The following is an 11,773-nucleotide window of genomic DNA, read 5'->3' on the forward strand; positions in this document are numbered from 1 at the left end:
GACTCTCGTGCGCGGCGCCAGTCAAGTTCAAATAGACTAAACCATTGCCTGTCACATCACCTTGTCGTCACCGTCAACGCCTGCAGTATATAAAGCAGAATTTAGCAACATGGTGTTTTTATTCACAACAAAACTTCAGTTACACAACGTGAAATCTATAAAGTGTCAAATAATGTCCAGTTATTACATCAAGTCCACAGTATACATATTTCATTTCCATCTACGAAGGTTTGAAAATATGTCCAGAAAGCCCACTTTTCCTCCTCCGAAAACATAGTGTTCAGGGTAACCTGCAACATAGTTCTGAGGGGAATGCCGCCCATAAAGACAACGGTGCAGCTTCCCATCTCGAGTTTGAGAGAACGCATCAACACATGGAACCAAACAGGCGAACATAGGAGGTTATAGGACCAACTGCAGTTCTTCTGCCTCTTCTCAACTTGAATTACCAACAACATCACAGTTGTCTGTGGACAGACCTCCTTTAGCTTCTCAGCACACTCAGGTGCCAGAACACTCAGTGAAGACATCAGTGGACACAAATGGCAACTTCCAGTGAAAAACATCTTAATTGAACTAATCATGAACGTGTGAACCCCTTAGGGCTTTTAGATGTATTTAACTATGGCAGCCTAATAAGTGATGAATAATGTATGCACTGTATAGTGTGTTAAAGTAATGTAATTTTAATGTAGGCAGGATGTTAATTAAAAACATTTAATTACAATACTATTTATAGCCATCCTCCCACTTTTGTGGATATGAAGACAAAGCAGCATGAATGAGTCCCTGGCATTTTTTATAATTGTTATCACAGTGATGTCATCTAATGCAGTCACCCAGTGAATCTCAGCACCTAGCTCTCTCTCATCCGCTCCTGCCCTGTATGCTCACTAAATTGCACAGTCTAGATTATTTTTCCATCTTGCTACCACCCACAAGTGCTGCTTTGATGAGTTTAACATTACACCTTCCTCCAACCTTTCCCCTCAGCCAAGTTCCCCTTGGTGGTAATAAGTTACAGTATGTAACATCTCTTCACACTCTACTCTCCATCCTCCCCTTCAGTCCAGCGTGTCCACCTGATTGGGCAACAGCAGGGGCAGCTCAATCCCAGCGTGGTCGTCGTCAAACAGGTTGACGGCGTCTGTGGCGGTGGCGGGGAGCTGTGGGGGGTCGGAGGCCAGGGAGGGGGGCTCCGTGGGCAGGTTGGGCTCGCCGGAGTTGCGGAGGGAGAGGGAGAGCGCCAGTGAGGGTCTGTGGGGCGAGTGGGTGGAGCAGCAGGGCAGCAGCCTCCCCAGGGCCCGTTTGAAGTCACGCATGAACAGCGGGTAGATGATGGGGTTCATGGTGCTGTTACAGTAGCCCAGCCAGGTGATGGCGTCAAAGAGCGCCGGGGGAACACACTCACATACCGCCTGACGAGAGAGAGAGAGAGAGAGAGAGAGAGAGAGAGAGAGAGAGAGAGGGAGAGAGAGCAAAAGGCAGGCACCGGGGTTGTGTTCAGTATGTACGTAGCATGAAGATGTTGTGAAACAATTTTTTTAATGAAAAGTATTCTTGTAGGAAATATGTAGCCAGTAAGAGATAAAACAGAAAATAATATTGTAAAGGCTCTTTTCATTAGCGTACAGAACCTAAGTAGAACATAGATATACATACACACACACACACACACACACATATACACATACATATACACATATATATACTGCTTATACATATAGGGACATAACCCATAGAAGGGTGAAAGACTGGCTCACTATGGCGTATCAGAGAGAAAGGGAGAAGACTGCTGTTGGAGTGTCCTATATTATGAAGATGAATGAGGGAGGCAGTGAGTGAGAAGCTGAAAAGGGAGGGGGGTGTTCACATACCACATTGCATGTGAAAGGAAGGCAGACACTTGAGCCCTCTGTCTGCTATATTCTGGAGGAGTGAAGTGAGGGACACAGATGGGAAATGAAATGACTGGATCATTGAAAGCCTGAAAGCAGGACAACGATAAGTACCAATTTAGATTAAATCCTTTTATGTCACACACTTAATCCTGCAGATTAACATGCTCCCCTTGTTTTTTGATAATGAGCAAATGGTGAAGGGGGGTACATTTTATGTTTGGCTTCTTTCACCTAATCAAGCATCTTATCATTTTTCTCCCTAAAATTCTACAATCCCAAAAAGACCATGGTATTGACACATTCTTGGGATGAGCCCCACCCCCCCAATTGTATTTCACACATTGCTTTTATGCTGAACTACATGGCAACACTTCAGCAATGATAAAGCTGGGTGATGGAACAGTAAAAACACCCAATCGAGTCACTGAGGCAAATGAAATATGGAGCTCAGATGAAGACCACAGACCTGAATGGAAAGAAATAGGATTCCAAAACGTTAGTTTTTCACTGTGAATAAAGATATACTCTACACGTGAGACATCTTACAATAATATTACAATATAAACATTTGTTGTGGCAAAAGTAAAATAAAAAAGTTTGTCTGTCTCCTAGAATTTGGCACTAAATTCAAGAAGGATGAGTGGACATTAAATATACAGTATGTTCCAGTAGATAAGGGAACATTTTCAAGCCAAATTCCTGTCTTTAATTTTCTACTGCTTATTATTCCACTTGACCGACATCCATTTCCATTCATACAACCAATCTACTTAGTATCCACTTGACCCCACCCCCTCCCCGTTTTGGTGCCCGTTTTGGTATTTTCTTAGCACTACACAGTTAGTTCAAATAACTGAGTTTGGGAAACCCTATTCTAGCTGACACCTTTCCCACAGGAATAAGGCAACCTCAGAGCACACACAAAGCAAACTTAATTGCCATAAGATGGAGCGTCACACACGGAATGGATGTGGTCCAGGTTCTGTAAAACAGGGAATAATTGGCAATGAATAGGGAGGGTGTACACAAACATAATGATAACAGATGTGCTATACAATATACTGTGTGCATGTGGGTTGCAAGTTTCGACCCTGAGAAGATAAGCTTCAACCAATTTATAGATTTCTATTCATCTCCGCTCAGAGCAGCTAGCTGATCCCCCTAGTGTTGAGCTCATAATTTTTTGAAAGCCCTCGATTGAAATGTGCTTTGAATCCCAAAGTTTACTGCAAGCGCTGCAAGAAGAAACAATATCATTGATATCGAAGAGAAATAATGACCAGATTCGATTGTGCATTTTATAGGCCAATTTCTTTATTAATGTGGAGGTAATGTGAACGTTTGGAAATTGAAATTTCACTAGGATTTCAGGAGAACATGTATACTCTTCTATGCTTGACATTAATGTAATAGTATGTTTAAATCACTCTTTAATAAAGAGGCCGATACAGTTTGAGCCACTGACCTGGGCCATGTTGGTGATGAAGAAGGGCAGCCAGGCGCTGAAGAAGAGGCCCAGCAGGACTCCCAGGGTCAGACTGGCCTTCACTGCCCTCCGTCCCTGCCGGTGGGCCAGCCGCCGCTCGCTGTTCACCGACAACTGAGGACAGAGGGACAGACAGGGCGGTCAGAGACAAGGGCCGTGTCCGAATACCTATACTTGCATCCTAAATAGCCCATTTGAGTATGCAATAGTTTAATAGTGTGCGACATTTCAAAAATCAGATATACTTTAAATGCCCGGATGTCATACTAATTTCGGTTTGACAACAGCTGGTTAATTAGATATGGAGATGCGCTACGGAAATCAACTAATAGCGGGAAACAACGCAATAATGTATTCTCAGTATGCAAAAATAGGTTTTATAGAATGAGAATTTTCAAAAATCTAGTATGGTTTAAAATGCCATTATGTGATGGCCTATTCATTTCAGTTCTTCATCTAGTATAATTTGATGCACAGTTTTCCACAATGCATTGGAAGAGGTTGGCTGCAAGTGATAGGTCCTGGTTGTCTTCAAGTAGCCTGACAAAAAAACTAGGCTGCTTAATTGGGAAGATGCTGAATAGCGGATTTCTGTTTTCTCATTGAAAAGTGTTTGTTCTCTTTTAAACTACACTGAACAAAAATATAAACACATGTAAAGTGTTGGTCCCATGTTTCATGAGCTGAAACACAGTGGGGAGAACAAGTAATTGATACACCGCCGATTTTGCAGGTTTTCCTACTTACAAAGCATGTAGAGGTCTATAATTTTTATCATAGGTACACTTCAACTGTGAGAGACGGAATCTAAAACAAAAATCCAGTAAATCACATTGTATGATTTTTAAGTAATTAATTTGCATTTTATTGCATGACATAAGTATTTGATCACCTACCAACCAGTAAGAATTCTGGCTCTCACAGACCTGTTAGTTTTTCTTTAAGAAGCCCTCCTGTTCTCCACTCATTACCTGTATTAACTGCACCTGTTTGAACTTGTTACCTGTATAAAAGACACCTGTCCACACACTCAATCAAACAGACTCCAACCTCTCCACAATGGCCAAGACCAGAGAGCTGTGTAAGGACATCAGGGTTAAATTGTAGACCTGCACAAGGCTGGGATGGGCTACAGGACAATAGGCAAGCAGCTTGGTGAGAAGGTAACAACTGTTGGTGCAATTATTAGAAAATGGAAGAAGTTCAAGATGACTGTCAATCATCCTCAGTCTGGGATCTCACCTCGTGGGGCATCAATGATCATGAGGAAGGTGAGGGATCAGCCCAGAACTACACGGCAGGACCTGGTCAATGACCTGAAGAGAGATGGGACCACAGTCTCAAAGAAAACCATTAGTAACACACGCCGTCATGGATTAAAATTGTGCAGTGCACGCAAGGTCCCCCTGCTCAAGCCAGCGCATGTCCAGGCCAGTCTGAAGTTTGCCAATGACCATCTGGATGATCCAGAGGACGAATGGGAGAAGGTCATGTGGTCTGATGAGAAAAAAATAGAGCTTTTTGGTCTAAACTCCATTCGCCGTGTTTGGAGGAAGAAGAAGGATGAGTACAACCCCAAGAACACCATCCCAACCGTGAAGCATAGAGGTGGAAACATCACCAGGACGACTGCACCGTATTGAGGGGAGGATGGGGCAATGTATCGCGAGATCTTGGCCAACAACCTCCTTCCCTCAGTAAGAGCATTGAAGACGGGTCGTGGCTGGGTCTTCCAGCATGACAACGACCCGAAACACACAGCCAGGGCAACTAAGGAGTAGCTCCGTAAGAAGCATCTCAAGGTCCTGGAGTGGCCTAGCCAGTCTCCAGACCTGAACCCAATAGAAAATCTTTGGAGGGAGCTGAAAGTCCATATTGCCCAGTGACAGCCCCGAAACCTGAAGGATCTGGAGAAGGTCTGTATGGAGGAGTGGGCCAAAATCCCTGCTGCAGTGTGTGCAAACCTGGTCAAGAACTACAGGAAACGTATGATCTCTGTAATTGCAAACAAAGGTTTCTGTACCAAATATTAAGTTCTGCTTTTCTGATGTATCAAATACTTATGTCATGCAATAAAATGCAAATTAATTACTTAAAAATCATACAATGTGATTTTCTGGATTTTTGTTTTAGATTCCGTCTCTCACAGTTGAAGTGTACCTATGATAAAAATTACAGACCTCTACATGCTTTGTAAGTAGGAAAACCTGCAAAATCAGCAGTGTATCAAAAACTTGTTCTCCCCACTGTAAATGATCCCAGGAATGCACAAAAAGCTTTTCTCTAAAATGGTTGTTTACATTCCTGTTCGTGAGCATTTCTCCTTTGTCAAGATAATCCATCCACCTGACAGGTGTGGCATATCAAAAAGCTGATTAAAGAGCATGATCATTAGACAGGTGCACCTTGTGCTGGGGATTTGTCACGCAACACAATGCCACAGATGTCTCGAGTTTTGAGGGAGAGTACAATTGGCATGCTGACTGCAGGAATGTCCACTGTGTAACCATGTCAGCCCAGGACCACATTCGGCTTCTTCACCTGCGGGATTGTCTGAGAACAGTTGATGAAACTGTGGGTTTGCACAACCAAAGAATTTCTGCACAAACTGTCAGAAACCGTCTCAGGGAAGCTCATTTGCCTGCTTGTCGTCCTCACCATGGTCTTGACCTGACTGCAGTTCAATGTCGTAACTGACTTGGGCAAATACTCACCTTCGATGGCCACTGGCATGCTGGTGAAGTGTGCTCTTCACGAATGAATCCTGGTTTCAACTTTACCGGGCAGATGGCAGACAACGTGTATGGCATTGTTGGGGCAAGTGGTTTGCTGATGTCAACGTGTGAACAGAGTGCCCCATGGTGGCGGTGGGGTTATGGTATGGGCAGGCTTAAGCTACGGACAACAAACACAATTGCATTTTATCGATGAAAATTTGAATGCATAGAGATACTGTGACGAGAGGCCCGTTGTTGTGCCATTCATCTGCTGCCATCACCTCATGTTTCAGCATGATATTGCACAGTCTCATGTCACAAGGATCTGTACACAATTCCTGGAAGCTGAAAATGTCCCAGTTCTTCCATAGCCTGTATACTCACCAAACATGTCACCCACTGACCATATTTGGGATGCTCTGTATCGACATGTACGACAGTGTGTTTCAGTTCCCGCCAATATCCAGCAACTTCGCACAGCCATTGAAGATGAGTGGGACAACATCCAAGGGCCACAATCAACAGCCTGACCAACTTTATGCAAAGGAGATGTGTCATGCTGCATGGTCACTGGTTTTCTGATCCATGCCCCTAATTAAAAAAAAAAAGTGTCTGTGACCAACTGATGCATATATGTATTCTCAGTCATGTGAAATCCATAGATAAGGGACTAATTAATGTATTTAAATTGACTGATTTCCTTATATGAACTGTAACTCAATAAAATCTTTGAAGTTGTTGCATGTTGCGTTTATATATTTTTTCAGTGTAAATACTAAACCATTTTTTAATTTCTGAATTTGTCGGCACCGTGGATCTCGGGATGTATCTGCGTTGTTGAAATCACATCAGTCATTTACAGTGCCTTGCGAAAGTATTCGGCCCCCTTGAACTTTGCGACCTTTTGCCACATTTCAGGCTTCAAACAAAAAGATATAAAACTGTATTTTTTTGTGAAGAATCAACAACAAGTGGGACACAATCATGAAGTGGAAGGACATTTATTGGATATTTCAAACTTTTTTAACAAATCAAAAACTGAAAAATTGGGCGTGCAAAATTATTCAGCCCCTTTACTTTCAGTGCAGCAAACTCTCTCCAGAAGTTCAGTGAGGATCTCTGAATGATCCAATGTTGACCTAAATGACTAATGATGATAAATACAATCCACCTGTGTGTAATCAAGTCTCCCTATCAATGCACCTGCACTGTGATAGTCTCAGAGGTCCGTTAAAAGCGCAGAGAGCATCGTGAAGAACAAGGAACACACCAGGCAGGTCCGAGATACTGTTGTGAAGAAGTTTAAAGCCGGATTTGGATACAAAAATATTTCCCAAGCTTTAAACATCCCAAGGAGCACTGTGCAAGCGATAATATTGAAATGGAAGGAGTATCAGACCACTGCAAATCTGTCCATAGGACAACAATCAGTTGTATATTGCACAAATCTGGCCTTTATGGAAGAGTGGCAAGAAGAAAGCCATTTCTTAAAGATATCCATAAAAAGTGTTGTTTAAAGTTTGCCACAAGCCACCTGGGAGACACACCAAACATGTGGAAGAAGGTGCTCTGGTCAGATGAAACCAAAATTGAACTTTTTGGCAACAATGCAAAACGTTATGTTTGGCATAAAAGCAACACAGCTGAACACACCATCCCCACTGTCAAACATGGTGGTGGCAGCATCATGGTTTGGGCCTGCTTTTCTTCAGCAGGGACAGGGAAGATGGTTAAAATTGATGGGAAGATGGATGGAGCCAAATACAGGACCATTCCGGAAGAAAACCTGATGGAGTCTGCAAAAGACCTGAGACTGGGACGGAGATTTGTCTTCCAACAAGACAATGATCCAAAACATAAAGCAAAATCTACAATGGAATGGTTCAAAAATCAACATATCCAGGTGTTAGAATGGCCAAGTCAAAGTCCAGACCTGAATCCAATCGAGAATCTGTGGAAAGAACTGAAAACTGCTGTTCACAAATGCTCTCCATCCAACCTCACTGAGCTCGAGCTGTTTTGCAAGGAGGAATGGGAAAAAATGTCAGTCTCTCGATGTGCAAAACTGATAGAGACATACCCCAAGCGACTTACAGCTGTAATCGCAGCAAAAGGTGGCGCTACAAAGTATTAACTTAAGGGTGCTGAATAATTTTGCACGCCCAATTTTTCAGTTTTTGATTTGTTAAAAAAGTTTGAAATATCCAATAAATGTCGTTCCACTTCATGATTGTGTCCCACTTGTTGTTGATTCTTCACAAAAAAAATACAGTTTTATATCTTTATGTTTGAAGCCTGAAATGTGGCAAAAGGTCGCAAAGTTCAAGGGGGCCGAATACTTTCGCAAGGCACTGTATGTATCAAGCCTTAGCAGTCGTTTTGATCTTGGTCCCACTGATCCGTGCTTTAGTTTATGTTTCTGTCCAGCGGTTCCAGGTTTTTCTGTGCAATAGCCTTTTGATGTGAACATTTGAAAAGTTTTGGTGTGCCTACTAGGCTATTTGATTTAATGTATATGTTACAGGACTTTGGTTTCACTAATGCATTTGTTGAAATGGAACCAAATTATATGTTTCTGTCTTCAGAGTTTTTTTAAATAGGATAGATGGATTATATGGGCTAAAGTGTAGGTCGAATGTGATAGTCTGCAAATAACCAGCCTGAGTGAGCCCATAACTCAATTTCTATTCTATTCAGAGTTTAGAGAAATGAATCAAATTTGAAATGAGATATTATCATGCTGGTCAATGTGATGCATGTCTGAATTTGGAAATAAATCCACATATCCATTCAGGAGCTGCTACTGCGTTGCGGCTCTGGCATACTGTATCGCCTCCTTTTTACTAAACGGTAGGTGCTAAATAGTAGGCTATGCGACAATGAGTACATAGTATGCCGTTTTAGTATGTAGTATGCTAGTATAGGTATTCGGACACGGGAAAGGACTGCATCTCAATGTATCCAAAAACCTAGGTATTTATTTAATTTTACAAGGTAGCTACAGGTCCACATTGTTACATGATTCTTAAAACATTTTACAGACACTCTTATCCAGAGTGACTTACAGGAGCAATTAGGGTTAAGGACTTTGCTCAAGGGCACATCGACACATTTTTCACCTAGTTGGCTCGGGGATAAGAACAACGCTCTTAACCTCTAGGCTACCTGCCGCCCTAAAACTGTTTACCTGTTCGCGGCATGCACAATTTCAAGGATTTGCAAATGAACTTGAATTAAAACAATGATGTGGAATTAAAACAATATTTCCAGGGTGAGCACAAATCTAATGCATAGAAAGTTATTTGTGTACAAACAGCAAACCGGTATAAATAGCTTTAAGCACCTATGTAACAATGTGCACTTACACAAAAGCTAACATTTATAGCTGGAGTAGCAAAAGAAAATAAATTATAGCTTCCACCACATTGCTTTCAGGAGAAGAGACAAGAAGATGTCACTTTAGATGCATCTTTGGCCTGATTTGTCGAGGAGTCTCAGAAAAAAGGAAAGGTATGTAGGCCTAACTCTTGCATTTAACAAGATGTAATGCTCACATTGAAAGAGATGTGAAGTGTTGTTGAAAACATTGAAAAGTCAGTGTGGAATAACATTGTTATGAATCACTTTCCAAGGCCCTCAATCTCAGGAGTGTAGCACAGGTCATTGACTAGAAAAATACAATGCAATGTCTGTGCCATTTATTCTATCAACCAGTTCTCCATCAACAGGCGCCATTGTCCCTCCTCCCTCTTTGTATCTTTCAGAGGATTTGTTATTGACCATGAATTTCTGTTGGGCAGAACATAATCTGAAACACAACCAAAACAAACTGCAAATGCATTCAATACATTTGTAAAGTCACAAGCTTGATGTAATCATTGTGTGCTAGTAATATGGGATCAAACACTAAACTTTTGACTAAATTGAATACTCTTTAAGTGAATTTCAAATGTGGGGGATTAGATACATAAAGTGTATTCATTTCTAAACTGTAAAACAGATATGCATGAAAACACTCATAAATGGTGACATTCTGTACTGTTGTCTCATATTTATATTTTTTTATGCTGGAGTATAGACCCAAATTGAAAGTTTTAGCTTCACTGTCCAAGTAAATACGTAGGGGAGTGTACACACATCTAATCAGCCCACAACACCTTCGTAATCTCAAATTCTTGAATCCATCTCCCAAGTCAATGGCTGTGTCCTAATTATTTTAGCTAAATCCCCACATTTGTTTTCCTTCATGACAACTAATCTGAGAGGGCATGAGAGGCAGAGAAGGCACCATGGTGGAAACCTATCCAGGCACACACTGATCATACAGGGACGGATTATACAGCATTGGGATGTAGCCTCATTGTATCCCCCTTCATTTCCTCTACCACCCCACGCTCTCACCGGCACATGGCGTGACACAGGGTTCTCCTGATGACTGTAGTCATCTCCTTCGAGGTGAGCATGTCCGGCGGCGCCCCCACCTGGTGACGGAGGGTGAGAAGGCTCCTCAGGCGAATGGTGCGGGTACGGAGGTTGACTTAGCGCCGCCACCCGCCTCGCCTGTCTCCGCGCCGCCAGGAGAATCTGACAGTAGGTGAAGCAGATGGCACTGGATGGTAGGAAGAAGGTGAGGACTGACGCCACCAGGGCAAAAGGAAAGGTAACCCGCAGACAGCACTGGAAGGACAGGCCACCGGACTGCGACAGCTGGAAGTAGGAGGCGTGGTACCACAAGCTCAGCTCTGGGTATGTGCTGACGTTGGCACTGCCAGCCCCGTGCATTGGGGAATGGCCACTCCCATGACCCAAGCTGTGCCAGTTCATCTTGATGGGCAAGAAGGAGGTGAGGGCGGCCAGACCCCAGGCCCCTCCCACCAGAAGCAGGGCCCGAGGAGGGGTCATCCTCTGCTTGTAGCGCAGCGGCGAGATGATGAGGAGGTAGCGGTCCAGGCTGATCACACAGAGGTTGAGAATGGAGGCACTACAGCACATGACGTCGAAGCAGAGCCACACGGGGCAGAAGCCCGGCCACAACACCCAGGCCCCGTACAGCACATTGAGCATTGCCGGCGGCATCACCACCAGAGCCACCATCAGGTCAGACAGGAAGAGAGACACCAGGAAACAGTTGGAGGTGTTGCGTAAGGAGCGTTGGGCAAACACCAGAGCGATCAACAGAGTGTTGCCACAAGCCGTCATCAGGATGATGAGGGATAACATGCACGCCAACAGCCACGGACCACTGCCACTGATGCCCCAGGCACTGGTTTCGGACAAGCTGCCATTGGAACTCCCTAAAGGGTTAACAGCATCCCCACTTGCAGTTGCTGCCTCTAAGCCAGGTAAGGTTGAGTTGTCCATAGCGGTGGTTGACATTGGTCAATGTGAGAGCTTCCCTGTTCCTCTTCCAGTCTGCGAATGCCAACAATTGCTGTGAAGCACAAAATGTATGTGACCTCTGGTGCTAGTTAGTGCTGATAAAGATTTCCTGACACTTGAGAAGAATAAAGAGAAGCCACTGCGGTCCTGTTTTGATAATCCATTCACCACATTCTTCACAGGGTTAACAGAGGGGCCCATCAGTAATTTCTGTGAAAACCTCTTATTGGCTCCTGTTGCAGTTGTGATAAGAAGTGTCGGCACTGATTCTATCTCTTCGTCGTGCCCAA

The 11,773-nt window shown here is 43.4% G+C and overlaps 1 protein-coding gene across 1 annotated transcript; it reads right to left on the reverse strand.

The window, feature by feature from the left end:
• Positions 1 to 230: 230 nt before the first annotated feature.
• LOC110491093 (5-hydroxytryptamine receptor 6-like) lies at positions 231 to 11,773 on the reverse strand. The gene is made up of 3 exons (XM_090203331.1): positions 10,506 to 11,773; positions 3,367 to 3,501; positions 231 to 1,418 (listed from the first exon to the last, which is right to left on the reverse strand). The coding sequence occupies exons 1-3, from the start codon at positions 11,478 to 11,480 to the stop codon at positions 1,065 to 1,067; spliced, it is 1,464 nt and encodes a 487-aa protein (XP_090059457.1). The 5' UTR covers positions 11,481 to 11,773; the 3' UTR covers positions 231 to 1,064.

The sequence above is a fragment of the Oncorhynchus mykiss genome, chromosome 16 (genome assembly GCF_057628025.1).
Source record: "Oncorhynchus mykiss isolate SJ-2025 chromosome 16, ASM5762802v1, whole genome shotgun sequence".
Classification (NCBI taxonomy): Eukaryota; Metazoa; Chordata; class Actinopteri; order Salmoniformes; family Salmonidae; genus Oncorhynchus; species Oncorhynchus mykiss.

Coding starts and splice junctions, on each gene's coding strand:
- LOC110491093 (XM_090203331.1), bottom strand. CDS start 11,480: ATGTCAACCACCGCTATGGACAACTCAACCTTACCTGGCTTAGAGGCA. Junction 3,502..10,505: donor CTGTGTCACGCCATGTGCCG/GTGAGAGCGTGG, acceptor CTCTGTCCTCAG/TTGTCGGTGAACAGCGAGCG. Junction 1,419..3,366: donor TCATCACCAACATGGCCCAG/GTCAGTGGCTCA, acceptor CTCTCTCGTCAG/GCGGTATGTGAGTGTGTTCC.